The sequence below is a fragment of the Ochotona princeps genome, chromosome 11 (genome assembly GCF_030435755.1).
Source record: "Ochotona princeps isolate mOchPri1 chromosome 11, mOchPri1.hap1, whole genome shotgun sequence".
Taxonomy (NCBI): Eukaryota; Metazoa; Chordata; class Mammalia; order Lagomorpha; family Ochotonidae; genus Ochotona; species Ochotona princeps.
This window is the reverse complement of record NC_080842.1, coordinates 49,323,720-49,342,333: the sequence shown is the minus strand read 5'-3', so window position 1 is coordinate 49,342,333 and position 18,614 is coordinate 49,323,720. Positions and strand designations below refer to the sequence as shown.

The 18,614-nt window shown below is 44.8% G+C and overlaps 1 protein-coding gene across 1 annotated transcript in view; it reads left to right on the top strand.

Annotated features, from left to right (window-relative positions):
• The first annotated feature begins 980 nt into the window (after window positions 1–980).
• Window positions 981–18,614, top strand: part of UBE2K (ubiquitin conjugating enzyme E2 K) — a 47,460-nt gene continuing 29,826 nt past the window's right edge. Inside the window, exon 1 of the mRNA XM_004579144.3 lies at window positions 981–1,308. Within this exon, the coding sequence (XP_004579201.1) occupies window positions 1,246–1,308 (63 nt within the window). The 5' untranslated portion in view covers window positions 981–1,245. The remainder of the gene's footprint in view (window positions 1,309–18,614) is intronic.

Here is an 18,614-nt window from a genome sequence, read left to right as displayed (position 1 = left end):
TTTTTTTTACCGGACATTTTACTGATACGTTAGATAAATAACACCTGTGTCCCCTAGTCCCAAAGTTCTACTCTGAGGATTTCTCAGCATTAGAACCATCGTAAAGACTGCAGACCCCATCAACCACCATCACGCTAACTTGCAAAGTAGTTTCCATTTCAAGCATTTTCCTCTTTCATTCATTCAATATTGATTGCCTACTAGTGCCAAACACCTTAGCAGGGTCCTCACCTGTCCCTTCCCCCAACACCAATGCCCCTGGAAGGAGCTTTCCGTCAGCTGCTGTTCACCTTCACGTGTCCCGACTTCCACAGGCCTTAGTTCACGACTTCACAGTGCTGTTCCGCATCCTCAGAGAACGTGCTAGAAAAGCAGACCCTTGGGCCCAGCCTTTACGCTAAAGATGGGTCTCACCAGTTGCTTTTGTTTTTTTTCAAACAGGCTTCCGAGCATTGGATGAAACCTCAAGTCTGCCAACCAAGGTTTTAATTCCATCGTTCAGTATGAACGGCACAGACCAGAGATCCACCTGGTTTCTTAGCCCATTTGAGGCCTTTCAAGGGAGAACCTGTCTTCTCTATGGCTTCCCAACAGCCAGCCTGAGGGTAAGAACTTGGGGCACCTCAGACGATCATTATTCCTAGTGACACCGTCACGGTACCAGGACACAAACACGACCGCAGTGGCTGTCCTAAACGGACAAGGGCCGGCCCGAGCTCCGGCGGCCGCGCTTTCACCACACGCCCCATGGAGCCCACCGAATCTGGCTGACTCAGGCCGAATGGGGGCTGCGGGGGGGAAAGCCGTCAGGCTATCTCCTCCGGCGGTAAAACGAGGGATGGGAAGAAGGGAGGCCAGGGCAGGGCCGGCCAGCGCGGAAGCCGCACCCTCCCGGCCCCAGACGCCGGGCAGGGCGGAGTCACGCGTCCGCCAGCCCCGGCCGAGTCGCGCGGCCCGGCCCGGCGCGGGCTCGAGGCTGAGGCGAATGGGACTACAACGGGAGCGGCTGCGCCGCCCGGCCGGGTCGACGTCGTGCGCATGCGCGGACCTGGCGCCATTTTGGTGGCCGGGCGCGGAGGTGATTCCACACCGAGCAGAGCCCGGCGGCTGGGGTGGCAGTGGCAGCGTTCGTGTGCTGGGATCTGAATCGTCGAGGGAGAAGGAGGTGGAGGAAGAGGTGGCGGCGGTGGCGGTGGTCGTAGCGGTGGCGGAGGAGGCGGGTACGAATCAGCTGCGGGCGGAGACATGGCCAACATCGCGGTGCAGCGAATCAAGCGGGAGTTCAAGGAGGTGCTGAAGAGCGAGGAGGTCAGAGATGAACTCCCGGACATCCCCTCACCCCCACCTCGGCCCTGGGCGGGCGGGCCCTCCCAGCGGCGACCGCCGATCTCCCCTTTGGCCTCGGGGTGGGGGCCTTCTCTGCGGCCGCCCTTTTGCCTGTGGAGAAGCGGCTGCCTCCCCCCCCTTCCGCCGTCTTCCCCTCCCTCCCAGGGCCCTGGGGTGGACGGCTCGCTGGCGGGCGGCCCGGGGGAGGGATACAGCTCTGGGGGTGCGGGTGGGATCGGGGGAGGGCAGATGGAGAAGGGTCACTCCTCGGCGGGGTGCGAGCTCTCCGGGGAGCTCCGAGGCGGTGGCAGCAGCTGGAAGTGTGGCCGTGTGGGGTGGGAAGGGAGAAGGCCGAGCCCGAGAAAACCCGGGAAGTGGGGATGGGGGAAGGGTTGCAGTGGTAACTGGATCCCGAGAGCCGCGCCGCTCCGAGGCCCCCACTTTTCAAGGTATTCTGGGTTCGTGCCTGGTAGGCCTTGACTGCCCTTCGCGAAGGGAAGGCGAGATGAGAGCCCTTGGGTGTTGCTGAAAGGAGGACATTCAGAGTTAACTCCCTCTTAGTTGGGCGTTGGGAGACATAATGGGATACTATTTTCTTTGGGGGAGGGGATAAAGGAATTTTCACCTGAGATGGGAAAATCAATTGCCAGCGAGATCAGTATCTCCCTTCCACGTGTCCTCCCATCCGCACCTCCCTACCCTGGAAAAGGCTCTTTATTGACAACTAGTGCCTTTTCACCGGATCGTGTGTTAAAGACATTTACATATTTGTAACGAGGAGAAAAAAAAGAGCGTTGTGTATGCGTAGCTTATTTGAACACACGTTATTTACAGGTTACAGATCAGGGGGTCCCGTGTAAGACAATACCTCTGTGACGTGCTGTGCCATGGAAAGTTCATTATGATGTCCCTCATAGTTAACACTTGTTTCTTACTTGTGAAAAGAAGATGAAACACAAAGGATTTTGCCGTATTAACATGTTTTTGTCTCTTTATTAAGTGAATAGTTTTCACCCAACGGTGCACTTTCTGCCCTGCCCTAGCTTGTGTGTGTGTGTGTGTGTGTGTGTGTACGCACATACGCACATACTGTTTGTTTTTTTTCTGCTCCTGTTAGATTAGTTCTGGCTATGCTGACTTACATAAAATATTAAGTATGTCCTAGTAATTCTGACTCAGAACCACCCAAAGTGTTAGTACAGTTTGCCATAGCAAAACAAAAGAATTCCAGGTTGTTCCCTCGAGTTGAAATACTGAAAATCATTATTTTTGAGGTTCACACTCATGTCGTTAATTGAATTTATCATTGCTCTTGGTGGTTTTCTATTGCGATTGTTACCGTGGAGAATGTTGGTGAGAATCTGTGAGATTCGGCATTCCCAGGATGTGATGAGTAATGGACGCGAGTCTGGTGGCTCCAGGCTGGATGTGTACCCCTGAGTCTCCTGTGATCTTGGATCTTTCCATACAGTAGATGTGCAGAAAATCCAATCATTCCATAAAAATCAAAAAGGACAAATACTGGCAGGGCTGTTTGCTAGTAGCGTGTGTGTCCTGACCAGCTTCACAGAGCATGTGTGTGAACTCTGTGCTTTGTATTTGTTCAGATGCCAGAACTCTGAATGGAAGGATGACTTTGTATTTTTGTGGTACAATGCAGAACAGAGAGAAATGCTGCTGATGTAGACAGTGGAGCGGTGCTGCTGACGGTATTCCCTGACATACAGGTTCCTAATGAAGAGTATTGTTGCCAACATCCTAAAGCATTTCTTATTGCATACTCTGAAACTTAATGGACTACTAGCGGTCCTTTTTATATTACTAAAAGGTGGTAAGTGACTGCTTTAGGTAATTCATGTGATCTCTGTGGTGTGTGAGGTGACTTTGTGTGTGTTTAAGGATGCTAGAGCCTTATTTTTAAAACGGCGAAGTGTTTTAAAGGAAGAAAACAGGATAGACCATCTTTTTTAAAGAACAGTACCTTATAAATCTGGAAACTTTTTGCGGGAAAATGGGTTGCCAAGAATCTTAGCTAAGGTCAAACTACTTAATCCTGAAGCAGCATATATAGCCAATAAATGGCTTTATTTTCATCAGTATCTCTCAATGTCTTGGTGAGCCCAGTTACATAAGTAGATTGTGTTAATTGTTTTCAGTTTGTCGAGGGACTGGTTGTAGATACCATGTGTTCTTTGTGAGTGTGTAAATGCAGTATTTTGAATGGCTGATCTAGTAATGAGGTATTTCATCACGCCACGTTGTGTAAATCTCTAGTTTACCAAAGTTGATGTCATACTGTTGTGTTGACCAATGATAGCGGTTGATTTAAGGACCCTCCCTCGCCCCCCTTTTTGGCCTTTTCAATGTCTTTGTAAAGATAGCCAACATCGTAAGAGGTTCTAAGCAACTATTTTCAGTATATGCTTTTTCCTGTATAGGTGAAAGCATTCATGAGAAATTGGTGGAATTAGTTGCCTTCGTGAAGGGGGATCGGGTGCATGGGCGTGAGGTATAGAGCCTAGCTATGCGTCACTTGAATTTATTCATTCGAAATGAAGTGCTCGCAGCACCGTCCAGGTCTCTTCCTTAGAACAATGTTTTGGAAGTTCATCTTCTGGCTATTAGAAGCTATTTTCTAAAAATAGTAAAAATTTAGGCAATATTTCATAGTTTCTAGGAATGGAAAATTGATTCAGAGTACATTTTGCAGTTACGAGTTGAATTGTTGAAATGGTGAGGTACATTGATTGTGATGCTATAAAGCCCTTGTGCTTTTTTCAGATTGTATTATTTACTATCAACTATTGCTACTATTAACAGCCAACTGCTGTTTTAGACGGGCCTTCAGCATCATTTGTTTATACGCTATTGCTAATTCTTAAACCCAAGTCTTAGAATTAGATTTCTTTGAGAAAACTGAGATCCAGAGAAGTATATTATTTGTCTGCAAACATACAGCATTGGGACTTCCTGTGTTTGTATTGTACCACACTGTCATGGTTTGCCAAGATAGGCATGCTATTAATTATTTAAAAATAATTGAGCCTGGCTTGTATTACTGGTTAAAGGATTTAGACAGAACCTAATTTGTTAGTTTAAACTCATTGAAATAAGCATTACCTGTAATTAACTATAAGTGGGTTTTGTAGTTTTTTTTTTCGTTTAGAGATCCTGTGAATTAAAACACACTTAAATCAGTGCACGTACTCTTGTTCACGCACTCTCTGGTGTCTGTAGTTTTTTTTTTCCACATGGTAGCTGCGTGTTGGTCATGGTTTTAAGTATTTTCCTGGAGAATTCTTAGATCTATGACGGAAACAAATTGGTTTCTTGAAAAAACAAAATGCTTTTGTATATTAAGTTTAATTTTTGTGCATCATTTTAAATTTTTGTAGACTTAGTGCATTTAATCTAGCTTACTGTGGGTTAGTCTGTGTAGAAGTATTTGTAAATCTCTAGAAGGAGATTTGATTTCTGAAGACTTTTTTTTTTTAAGAATTTGCCTCTTTTTTTTTTTTAAGATTTTTATATTATTTTTATTAGAAAGTCAGATATACAGAGAGGAGAGAGAGAGAGAAAGATCTTCTGTCTGATGATTCACTCCCCAAGTGAGCACAACGGCTGGTGCTATGCCGATCTGAAGCCAGGAACCTCTTCTAGCTCTCCCACCCGGGTGCAGGGCCCCAAGGCTTTGGTCAGTCCTCAACTGCTTTCCCAGGCCACAAGCAGGGAGCTGGATGGGAAGTGGAGCTGCCGGGATTAGAACCTGCACCCATATGGGATCCCGGGGCATTCAAGGCGAAGACTTTAGCTGCTAGGCCACGCTGCGGGCCCTGAAGACTTCTTTTAAAGATTCATTTCATTTACTTATTTGAAAGGGGGAGAGGGAGGGAGAGCCAGAGAGAGAGAGAGAGATCTCAGTGGATATAGTTGCCAGGGCTGAGCCAGGCCAAAGCCAGGAGCCAGGAGCTACGTAGGTCTCCCACCTCAATAGCAGTAGCTAAGGTACTTGGGCTGTCATCTGCCGCCTCCCAGGATGATCAGGAAGCTGAATGGGAAGTGGACTAGTTGGATCTCAACTGGCACGGAGACTGGGGATAGAGAGGCATTATGGGAAGTGATTTACATTATGGAAAGTGGTTTAACTCACAGTGCTAGAATGGCTGCTCCTAAAATACTTTTATTTATTTTGAAGATTTATGTATTTTACTTGAAAGTCCGAGTTAAAGAGATAAAGGGAGAAAGAGAGATATTCTATTTGCAGGTTCACTACCCAAAATGTTGGAATGGCCTAGAGCTGAGGTGATCTGAAGCTGGGATGATCCAAAGCCAGGATCTAGGAGCTTCAGGGTCTCCCACACAGGTGTAGGGTCCGAGGCCTAGGGCTGTCCTGCATTGCTTTTGCAGGCCACCAACAGGGAGCTGATGGGAAGTGGAACCGCCGGGACTCTAACCCCTGCCCATCTGAGATACCAGGTAGAGGATTAGCTCACTATGCCACCATGCTGACCCCTAAAATGATTTTTATTTCTGTCCTTTGGCCATAGATTTAGACATATCTGAACTCAGCATGTCACACATTTCTTTTTTTTTTAATAAATATATCTTTTTTTTTTAACGATTTATTCATTTTATTACAGCCAGATATACACAGAGGAGGAGAGTCAGAGAGAAAGATCTTCCGTCCGATGATTCACTCCCCAAGTGAGCTGCAACAGGCCGATGCGCCGATCCGATGCCGGGAACCTGGAACCTCTTTCCGGGTCTCCCACGCGAGTGCAGTGTCCCAATGCATTGGGCCGTCCTCAACTGCTTTCCCAGGCTACAAGCAGGGAGCTGGATGGGAAGTGGAGCTGCCGGGATTAGAACCGGCGCCCATATGGGATCCCGGTGCGTTCAAGGCGAGGACTTTAGCCGCTAGGTCACGCTGCTGGGCCCTATTCCTGCATTCTTGTAACTCCTTTGTCAACCCTCTCCTACAATTCGAGGTCAGTCTGAACTTTCCCTTAGAACAACCATATCATTCACTCTGTGTACCTAACATTATTATCTATTCCTTATCCTACTTCTCCAATTACTTGAGAAATCGGGGGCTATAATCAGTGTGCTCAATAATTGTCAATGATGCGTACACAGGGAAATGCAAGTGTATATTCTTCACATAGAAATGTGTGACATGGGGCCCGGCACTATGGCCTAGTGGCTAAAGTCCTCGCCTTGAACGCACCGGGATCCCATATGGGCGCAGGTTCTAATCCCGGCAGCTCCACTTCCCATCCAGCTCCCTGCTTGTGGCCTGGGAAAGCAGTTGAGGACTGCCCAAAGCTTTGGGACCCTGCACCCGCGTGGGAGAGCTAGAAGAGGTTCCTGGTTCCTGGCTTCGGATCGGTGCAGCCCCAGAGCACTGGCCGTTGCAGCTCACTTGGGGAGTGAATCATTGGACGGAAGATCTTCCTCTCTGTCTCTCCTCCTCTCTTTATATCTGACTTTGTAATAAAATAAAATAAATCTTAAAAAAAAAGAATGCAGGAATAGTCTGTAGTCAGCTGAATTGAAGCTAAGGAGCGGAGAGATTATGGATAAAATTAGGAAACACATTTGCATTTTTAGAACAGAAAAGTGGCACACCTCTGGCATACTCAACATAGTAATGGAGTTGGAGCACAGTTCTGTTGTCTTTGGAAAAACTCTAATTTTTTTAAAGATTTATTTATTTTCATTGAGAAGGCAGATATACAGAGAAAAGGAGAGACAGAGAGGAAGATCTTCTGTCCGATGATTCACTCCCCAAGTGAGCACAATGGCCAGTGCTGCACCGATCTGAAGCCAGGAGCCAGGAGCTTCTTCCAGGTCTCCCACGTGGGTGCAGGATCGCAAGGCTTTGGGCAGTCCTCTACTGCTGTCCCAGGCCACAAGCAGAGAGCTGGATGGGAAGCAGGGCCGCTGGCATTAGAATCGGCGTCCATATGGGATCTCAGCGCATTCAAGGCGAGGACCTTAACCACTATGCTATCGCGCCGGGCCCAAAAAAACTACTGTTTTATACCAAATAAAAATGTGCATATAAAAGTATAGTTAGCACCCAAATTGAGGTGTCAGCACCATAGGAGTTTTTTCCAGTTTTCCTGTTTTCTGGAAAACATAGATGAGTTTTGAGTATGATTGAGTAAAAAATTGATCATAAAAGTTGTCACTGTGTCATTGATTTTTGACTTTTTTTAAGATTTATTTTTATTGGAAAGGCAGATTTCCAGAGAGGAGATAGAACGATCTTCTGTCTACTGGTCCACTCCTACATCCGAGGCTGATCCAAAGCCAGGATCTTCTTCTGGGTCTCCCAAGCTGTGCAGGGTCCCAAGGCTTTGTGCCATCTTCCACTACTTGCCAAGCCACAGGCAGGGAGCTGGATGGCAAGTGGAGCAGCTGGGATACAAACCGGCGCCCATACAGGATCCTGGAATGTACAAGGTGAGGATTTAACCAATTGAGTCATAGTGCAGGGCCCAATTTTGAAGATTTTCAAAAAACGTCTTTCAAGCTTTTTAATTAACATATAATAATAGTACATTAGAAAATGTGTTAAAATGCTTCAAATTTGTAGAGTTGAGAAATCTTGTATCTAAGCCACATGATTCACCTGTGAGGTTAGAAATGGGTCCAAAGAGGTTGAGAGCCCAGTGCCCTAGCTCAGAGGCTAAATTGTTATCTTGTAAGTGTCAGGATCCCTTGTGGGCCCTGGCTTGTGTCCTGGCTGCTCTGCTTCCCATCCAGCTCCCTGTTTATGGCCTGGGACAGCAGCAGAGGATGATCAAAGCCTTGGGGTCCCGTCCTCATGTGGGAGACCTGGAAGAATCTTCTGGCTCCCGGCTTCGGATTGGATCAGCTCAGCTCCAAGCATTGTAGTCTCTTGAGCCATCCCTGCTGTCTCTCAGGGTCTGCCTTACAAAGAGACTAATGAGCAGCTGGACAGGAATCCTCCCCAGTACTTCCATGCAGGATTCTGGTCGAATTAACTACTAGGCTAGGGGCTTGCTCCCAGGAAAATGTTAAAGGAGTAGGACATTGCTCTTTTCCTACTTTATAGGCTTTCTGTATTTTGTTTAATTATTCCCCCCCCCTTTTTTTTAAATTGGGAAGACAGATGCCAGAGAGAAGGAGAGACAGAGGAAGATCTTCTAGCCATTGATTCACTCCCCAAATGGCCTCAGTACCTGGAACTGAACTGATCTGAAGCCAGGAGCCATGCGCTTTTTGTAGATCTCCCGTGTGGGTCCAATGGCCCAAGGACTTGTGTTGCCTTTCACTACTTTCCCAGGGACATTAGCAGGGAACTGGATCAGAAGTGGAGCAGCCAGGACTTGAACCGGTGCCTGTATGGGACGCTGGTGCTCTAGAAAGTGTCTTTACCCACTGTGCCCCAGTCCTAGCCTGGAAATACATAGCACCTTATGATGTCATTCTCCTTTAGGTTCTCTGCTGCCTATTGCATAAAGACAAAGTTTGTATACTTTTAACCTACTCTTCCTGACCTATTTTCCATGAAGTCTCAGGTACAGACTTCTATCCCTGCATATACCTCAGCCAGTTGCTCTCACCAACCTTCAGCAGTACTAGAGTGCTTTCTGTTTAGTTGTTTTGTGTGCCAGTTGCAAGCCCTTACTTCCTTTCTTTGCCTTTTTTTTGTCTAGATTTATTTTTTTTATAGGAAAGTCAGTTTTATAGAGAGGAGAAATAGAGATCTTCCATCTACTGGTTGTCTTCCTGTGGCCACAACAGCTGAAACTCAGCATATCCGAAGACAGGAAGCCAGGAGCTTCTTCCGGGCCTCCCATGCTTTGGATCACCCTCTACTGCTTTTCCAGGCCACAAAGTGGGAGCTGGAGAGAAGTAGAGCAGCCAGGACACAAACTGGTGCCCATATGGGATCCCAGTGCATGCAAGGCAAGGACTTTAGCCACTAGGGCACTGTGCTGGGCTCATTTCTTTGCTTTGTTAAATCTGCTTGTTTTGTAATACCACGTTGGCCTTTGTTGACTGGGGTTCACTTTTGCTCTCTATTGTGGCTGACAGACTTTGTTAGAGAAGTTATTTTATTATAGAACTGATAATTATACATATGTCCGGTCGGTTCTGATAGGTTGTTATGCTCAGTGAGGTCAATTACTTTTCTTCTTTTGCAGTTTGCAATGTGGAATACAGTGGCCTTAGTAATTTGAAATACAGCCACAACCCTCACCCCCCTTTTTTTTTTTTAATTTGAAAGGCAGAGTTAACACAGATCTTCTATCTGTTGGTTTACTCTGCAAATGGCCAGAATGGCTGGAGCTGGGCTGGTCAGGAGCCTGGACCTTTTATAGGTCTCCCACATGGGTGTTGGGCCCAAGGACTTGGGAAATCTTCCACTGCTCTTACATAAGTAGGGAGCTGGATCTGAAGTTGAGCAGCCAGGACTCAAAACCCATGCCATATGAGATGTCAGTGTTGTAAGCAGTATCTGTACCTACCATGCCACACCTGAGTCCCCAAAATCTTAAAGTCCCTAATTTTTTTTTAAGCTGCTGCCGCAAGTGTAGATAAATTTAGGGCAAGGCTTTGTTATTTTCAGCCCTTGTGTTATGGGTTTTTCTAGTGAAAATAAATGCAAGTCTATATGTGTACCTTCTTTGTCAAGTGACTGTGGGTGTTTTTGTTTTAGGCCTTATTTGCAGTGAACCATCCTGTTTGGGGTTGTGTTACACAATTATAGATTGTCTTATGCCATTGCGTTTCAGCAGCTGGTAATACAACATTTTGTGCTTCCTTTTCTTAAGTTAGTCTGTACTTCTCAGATTTTATTGTATAGAATATAGCATAATGTGTGCATTTATTGAATATCTGTCTCCAGTTTCTTGCTGGTGCACATTAGCAAGAATTTTTGGTGTGCGTGTGTACGTGGTATATGTTGAGCGGTCGATATTTGGTGAAATTTTAGGAGGGTATGTGAGCTTTGTCGCACCTTGATCACTTCCCTAGATGTTTACTTTGTTGGGTGTGTTTTTTTCTGCCCACAGTAGCTGTGAGTGTGAGTCATGAGGGCAGAGGCCTCTCTTACTGATTGCCATTCCCCATTGCTTAACAACCTTGTCTGGTTAGCAGGAGGCACTTGTTTTCCTGATGAGCTGAAGGATCTTCTTAAGCTCATCCTAGTAGAATCTTTTATCCTGCTTCTAGGACTAGGAAGAGTTGCATTTGAGTTGAATTTGTTGTTCCCTCTGGGGAAAGTTGGATTTCTGTTTCATATACATACTGATAATGCAATTGAGAACTGAATTTGGATGCTGGATGTCCAAGATAAACAATTAGGAAGCAAGTAGATGGGAAAGAAATGTTTTTGTTTTGTTTTGTTTTTGCTTTAAAAGCTCACAGGACGGCCCCTTTAGTATATATGACATCATCTGTATCCATGTGGCTTAATTCTTTTCTTCCCCTCATTATTTATCATTTGCTGAATGCCACCCTTATTGTTAATAAGATAGAAATGTTCCTTACTGTTTGAGTAAATTGTAGTCCAGGAAGGGACTATCATAGTGAGCTGCTAATGAGGTGTGGTTTGTTGAGTTTTGAGTAAGGGGAGTTTGAGGGCAGGATTACAACCACAGGGAGAGAGTTCCTTGGGAATCATCCTTACAATGATGCGTGAAAAACTTAGAATGATCCTGCTTACACGTGAGCAAGTCTGTGTGCTCATGCACAGCCGATTATTTCACAGTGAAGATTAGAGAACAATTAAAATTCATATTTCAGAGAAAGTCAATTTCTGTGATTATGAGGAAGTATATTCTTTATTGGCATGTTGTATTTCCAATTCCAGAGATGATTCTTTTCTTTAAAAAATTTTGGTATTACAAAAAAAACAAGAAAAAATTTGGTATTACATATTTCATTTCAAGCATAACAGATATAATTTTAAAATTGGGATTTCCTTCCACTTAAAACACTTATAATTTCAAGTCTGTAATTTAAAAATATTTAATTATTTATTTATTTATTTTTTAAAGATTTATTTTATTTTTATTACAAAGTCAGATATACTGAGAGAAGGAGAGATAGAGAGGAAGTGGAGCTGCCGGGATTAGAACCAGCGGCCATATGGGATCAAGGCGAGGACCTTAGCCACTAGGCCACGCCGCCGAGCCCCAATATTTAATTATTTTTATTTGCAAGGCAAAGACACACACACACACATAAAAGAGACCTTTGAATGGCTGGTTTGTTTCCAAGATATCTGCAGCTGGGCCTGAGCAGCCTGAAGCCAGGAGCTCGGAATTCCATTCTTGTGTCGCACCTGCTTGAGCTATTACCTGCTGCCTCCTGGGGTGCACATCTGCAGGAAGCTGTTATTGGAGACAGAGCTGGGACTTGAAACTGGAAGGGGCTGTCTTAACTGCGGTGAGACATCTGCTCCTTGCTCCTGGAATTAAAAAAACGTTTGTGAGTAGGCGTTTTGGCACAGTGGGGTAAACTACCACTTGGGGTGCTCACATCCCATATCTACTCCAACTGCTGCTTCTGATTTGGCTTCATGTTCTTGTATCTGAGAGGCAGCGAATGATGGTCCCAGGACTTGATTCCTGTCCCGCCCGCCCCCATCCCTGACTTGGGAAACCCAGTCATAGTGTTGCTTTAATGGGAATAAAGAATAGAGCCTGTAGCTGGAGAATATGGCTTGTGGTACCTTCTGGTAGATGCTACAAGTATATATGTTAGCGAGCAGGAGAAACTGTTTATGTTGCAGAGCAACTGCTAGGTGCTTTTCTGGTAGTTTATCAGAGAAGTGGCTGAATCCTTGAAGAGAGGGCATGGGTCTACTGTGTAAATGGGGTTAATCTTTAATAGGGGCAGTGTTGTTAAGTTTCCATTTGGGATTTGCGGTCTTCCCTCTAACGTGAGACCAATTAATGGTGGTTGTGTGTTTTTCCCCAGCAGTGCCGCTTGTAGCAGATACAAGAAGATTTTTTTAAGTTAATTGGGAATTGGGGATTTGTCATGTTACTAGCATGAAGGAGAAGAAGAGCATCAACATTGTCAAAGTGGTTGTTGTAACAGTTGCCATGTTTGAACTGGGTGAGGAGGGAAGGACGGCCACACTGTGTTTGATAATGAGGGAGCGTGATCAAGTAGTCCTGAAGCCAGCTGACACGCTGAGCTTGTAGTGATGAAGGAAGTGAATTTAGTCTAAGGTGTTTGTAGGCTGAGAGACTTGAAATCAGCTTGGAGAAGGTGCTGTTTTTGGTGAAAGTCGAGGATATGACTATGAAGATAAGAGCATACATTTATTTCTATTTATTTTTCAAAAATAAGTTACTAGTTTTTATTTAAAAGGCAGATTTTACACAGAGAGGGCTTCCATCTGCTGGTTCACTCCCCAGATGGCTGCAACAGCCAGAGCTGAGCTGATCCAAAGCCAGGAGCCAGGAGCTTCTGGATCTCCCAAAAGGGGTCAGGGACCAAGCATTTGGGTCATCCTCTGCTGCTTTCCCAGGCCGCAAGCAGGATGCTGCATGGAAAGTGGAGCAGCGGGGTCACCAGCCAATGCCTGCATGGAATGCTGGTACCACAGGGTAGAGGATTAGCCTGCCTACCACTGTACCAGCCCCTTTGAGTGTACAAGTCATTAATATTTACCAGGATACAGAAACTTGTCTTCTGGCTTTCTGTGATTTAGAAGAAATGCATAAAGGTGAACTTGACTCTTTCAACTTTTTATGAAATCGAGATCTTAGAATATGTATTTTATATGCTTTAAAAATGTCTTTTATTTGAAAGGCAGAGAGAGAAGAAGAAAGATTTTCCATCAGCGGATAAGCTAAGTGTCCGCAGCAGCCGGGGGTAGGCCGGGCAGAAGCCAGGAGCCTGGCACTCCCTGCATGGCTGTCACATGTGGTTGCAGGGGCATAAGCACATGGACCATGTTCACTGATTTCCTAGGCACATCAGCTGGCAGCTGGGTTGCAAGTGGAGCTGCCAGGCATTAGCTCACTCATTTCTGTATTTAAAAACTCACTGTATTTTTGTTTGAAAGGCTCAATGTTAGGGAGAGAAAGAGAGTTCCTGGAGTCACTGGTTGCTTCCCCAAACGTTCGCACTAGCCAGAGCTGGGCCATACTGAAGCTGGGGGCATGGAATTCCATCCATGTTGCCCACATGGTTGGCAGGAGCGCAAACACTTGGGCCAGCCTCCACGAACTGGGTCAGAAGTATAGCACCACTGATGTTACCTGGTCACCCGTACCAAGGCAGGCATGGCAGGGGAAACTAACCTGCCCAGTCACAGTGCCAGTCTTCATCAAACCATTTAATAGTCATCTTGCATCTTCAGGAGGGTTTTTTTTTTTTTTTTTAAGTTTACTTATTCATTTGAAAGACAGTTACACATAGAGGGATAGAATGTTTGGAGCTGTGCTCCTCTGAAGGAGACAGGAGCTTCCTCTGGGTCTCCCTTGTGAGTGCAGGGGTCCTAACCCAGGTGCACTTGCAGGATGCAAGATCAGAGGTGGAGCAGCTAGGACTTGACTAAGCACTCATAGGGTGGTGTTAGCACTGCAGTCAGTGTCTCAACCCACCATGCCACAGTGTTGACCCCTTGAAAACAAAAGCATTTTTAGTTTGTGTTATCTGTAGAGCCTTAGATATAAGTCCTTTTTACTCAGTATGTGTGGATCTTTATAACAACATCATTGTCTTAAGTGTCATCACTGCATCTAACAACAAAGCTAACTAAGACTCGTCGGTATTTAGGCAGTAAAGTTCATATTTAGAACTCTTCAATTGTCTCAAAAACATGCAATCCGTTGCATTATCCAATTTTCTTCATAATTTTTATTCTGAGATTAACGCTTCTATTTGTTTATTTAGTTCTCACTTTGCTTTGGTGATGATTATAAATAATGCTGAATTACACTGGTATGCCTGAAATAAATTATGCTTGGAACTAACGTATGGGTCTTTCTATGTGTTGTTGGATTCAATTTTAAAATTTTGTGGATTTTTTTTAAGTTTTATTTATTTTTTATTGGAAAGTCAGAATTTACAGAGAGAAAGATCTTTCATCCACTGGTTCACTCCCCAAGTGGCCGCAATGGTGAGAACTGAGCCAATCTGAAGCCAGGAGCCAGAAGTTCTTCTGGGTCTCTCACATGGGTGCAGGGTCCCAAGGCTTTGGACCATCCTCTGCTGCTTTCCCAGGCCACAAATAGGAAACTGGATGGGAAGTGGAGCAGCTGGAATGTGAACCCGTGCCCATATGGGATCCTGGTAAATGCAAGGCAAGGATTTAGCAGCCAGGCTATTGCTCTGGGCATCTGTTGATGATTTTAATATTCATGAAAGGTATATATATATACAAATGAATTCCTTTTTATAATACCCATTTAATTTTGGTATTAGGATAATGATTCATAGAATGAGTTAGATATTTTAATTGCCCTTACTGTTGGCATCAGATTGATCACAAGCCTTCTTCAGCTATTAGAGAAATCTGCAGATGCTCAGGCCTCCTATTTAAAATTTCGTGTATCTAGATCATTTTTTTTTTAATATTTTATTGTTATTGGAAAGCCGTATATACAGAGAGGAGGAGAGACAGAGAGGAAGATCTTCCATCCAATGTTTCACTCCCCAAGTGCGCTGCAACGGGCCGGTACGCGCCAATCCGAAGCCGGAACCAGGAACCTCTTCCGGGTCTCCCACGCGGGTGCAGTGTCCCAAAGCTTTGGGCCGTCCTCGACTGCTTTCTCAGGCCACAAGCAGGGAGCTGGATGGGAAGTGGAGCTGCCAGGATTAGAACCGGCGCCCATATGGGATCCCGGGGCATTCAAGGCAAGGACTTTAGCCGCTAGGCCACATCGCCGGGCCCTAGATCATTTTTAATACCAGTGGCAATGTAATCCTGTGTGAATAGTTTTTAGATTGTACTGATCGAGAAATAATTGACCCCCTTTCCTGAAAAACTGTTACGTGTTCAGCAACACTACTCTCCCCACCCCACTCCCAGTATTTCTAAGCATCTTTTTTTTTAAATATTTATTTATTTTTATTACAAAGTCAGATATACAGAGAGGAGGAGAGACAGAGAGGAAGATCTTCCGTCCGATGATTCACTCCCCAAGTGAGCACAATGGCCAGTGCTGCACCGATCCGAAGCCAGGAGCCAGGAGCTTCTTCCAGGTCTCCCACACGGGTGCAGGGTCCCAAAGCCTTGGGCCGTCCTCGACTGCTTTCCCAGGCCACAAGCAGGGAGCTGGATGGGAAGTGGAGCTGCTGGGATTAGAACCGGCGCCCATATGGGATCCCGGTGCGTTCAAGGCGAAGACTTTAGCCGCTAGGCCACGGCGCTGGGCCCTAAGCATCTTCTTTCTAAGATTATTTACTTTTTGCTTGAGAATCAGAATTATGGAGAGAATCTTTCATCTGCTGATTCACTCCCTAAGTGGCCACCACGGCCAGAGCCGAGCCAATCTGAAGCCAGCGGCCTGGAGCTGCTTCCAGGTCTCCCATGCGGGTGCAGGGTCCCAAGGTTTGGACCATCTCGACTGCTTTCCCAGGCCACAAGCAGGGAGCTGGATGGGAAGCGGGGCTGTTGGGACACGAACCAAACAGGAACCTGCACCTCAGGAAAGATTAGCTTGCCACACCTTGGTGCTGGTTCCCCTAAACATTTTTTTTATTCCAATTGTGTCTGATTCAATCTATGCATGTGGAGCACATCTGCACAAGCTTATGCTATATATATATATATATAAAATACAGCATATATATGTACATTTATGAAACATTGTGGAAAACTATCACTTTACTTCCTGTCTTGAAAGAGTATTGGTTTCTATTATGACGAGGTTCTGACCTAGGTAGGTTCTCTGCAGATTGTCTAGTGCTTAGTTTTGGGTGGATTGTATCTTGAGGGAATTGGTCCATTTTATCAAGTCTATCAAATTTGTGAGCATGGGTTTGTTTGCAACACTCTTATTGATGTCTGGGATTGCACTTCAAATTGAGACTCTTTCTTGTTTACCGTGTCAAGGGATTTATCAGCACAGTTAATTTTTTTATTTTTTCAAGTAACTTGCTATTAGTTTTGTGTTTTTTCTGCATTGATTTTCTATATTCAGTTTCACTGATTCTGCTCAGTTTTTTTTTAATTGCTTCTCTTCTACTTAGTTTGAATTTTCTTTTCCATTCTTTTTCTAGTTTCCTAAGGTTGAATCTTAAATTATAAAGTTTACAGTTTTGGGGCCCATGCAGTGGTACAGCAGGCCAATCTCCTTCCTGTAGATAGACATCCCAGTTTATTCCCAGCTGTTTAATGTCTGATCCAGCTACTTGGTAATGATCTAGGAAGGCAGCAAAGGATGGCCAGGTCCTTGGGTCCCTGCACACATGTGGGAAACCCAGAAAAAACTCCTGGCTTCCAATTGACTCAGCTCCAGCTGTTGCAACCATTTGGGGAGTGAATCAACTCATGAAAGATCTTTGTTTTTCTCTGCAAATGTGCCTTTCAAATAGAAATAACTAAATCTTTTAAAAATTAACATTCTTGAATATTTTTTAATTGAAAATTACATAAAAAATTTTTTCGTGCATGACGCGGTACCCTAGTGGCTGAAGTCCTCACCTTGCAGGTCCCAGGATCCCATATGGGCACCAGTTCCTGTCCCAGTGGCGCCATTTCCCATCCAGCTCCCTGCTTGTGGCCTGGGAAAGCCATGGAGGACCTTGGGACCCTGAACCCACATGGGAGACCTGGAGGAGGTTCCTGACTCCTGGCTTCGGATCAGCTCAGCTCCAGCTGTTGAGGCTGCTTGGGGAGTGAACCATCTGATGGAAGATCTTCCTCTCTGTCTGTCCTCCTTTCTGTATATCTGAGTTTGCAATAAAAATAAAACCTTAAAAAACTTGTAATGGCATACTGTTACTGTAATTGGAGAGGCAGTTATTTTCCTGATTTCTGGAGTAGCCGTGTCCATACAGTGGCTGCTTGCTATGGTTTTGCTTGCTACATATTTTTAAACTTTAAAAACTCATTTATGTTATTTGCAAATGTATTACTGTCACTGTACAGTCATCATTACTGTCTAATTCCAAAACATTTCCCTCCATATATCATATCTGTTAGTAGGTCTTCCTGCTTCTTCCTTCCCGCCGTCCCTGGCTATTGCAGGCAGCTTTTGAGCACTGGCGTTACATCTCTTCCAAATGAAAATTTATATCTGCATAATTTGAAAATTTCAGAGACTTAAATCTTCTGAGTTTTCCATTTTTCATATTATGATTTTATTTTAATTACACTAGAATATCTTGTATTTGTTAGAGTTATTATTAAAATTGACCTGTATCTTTTTTGAGAGGTGGAGTTGTGTCTGCTGGTTGACTCTCCAGTAGCCATGCCCAGACAACTCTGGTAGTGGATGCAGCAACGTGTTAATTCCTTGACCAAGTCCCTGCTTTGGAATGATTTTTATTTATTTGAAAGGCAGGAAGAGAGCTAGACGAAAAAACAAAAACTGTCGTCTGTTGGTTCATTTTCCAAATGCCTGTGCTGCATGGCGCTGGGTCAGCCGAAAGGCGGGGACTGAGAACTGGTGCAGGTCTCCCCCGGGGATTGCAGTGACTCAGCCACTTGCCTGCTGCCTCCCCATTTCACCAAGCAGGAAGCCGGAATTCAGAGTGGAGTTGGGACTTGGACGCAGCCACTCTGGAATGAATACAGGTGTCCCAAGCCATGTCCAGTGCGTGCTGCAGTCACTTTCAGATCGTACTTGTGGCTTGTATTTTATTCCTGTTGGGCAGTGCTTGTCTACAGTTCTAGTAAGCACTATAATCAGTGTGTCTCCATGGCCCCTGTTCTGCATTATTCTCCCAGCCCGTGACTGCTGTACGCCTCATGCTGTTAGAATTTCAAAACAAAACATACAGTTTAAGGGGGAATTCTTGCTCATTTTTTGGGCCTTTGAATAATAAAGATCGGTAATTAAAATAAAATGATGGCAGGTTTTAAGGCTTTTTAGCCTTTCTCCTAGCAAATTAGGAAGAATTGAATTTCATGTTTATCTAATGAGCAGTGCCTCTAAATTTTGGTGATTGTGACTTGCTAAGGAATAACAATAATTTCTATAGGGCCTATAATTACCTTTAACTTTAAGGAACATTTTGAATTATGTATGTTACCTTAAATATGGATTTTGATTTAGAGTTTGCTTTAGAACAGTTTTTCAAACTGTTCCTTAGATCCAGATGAGGGATGGGCCTTGTGG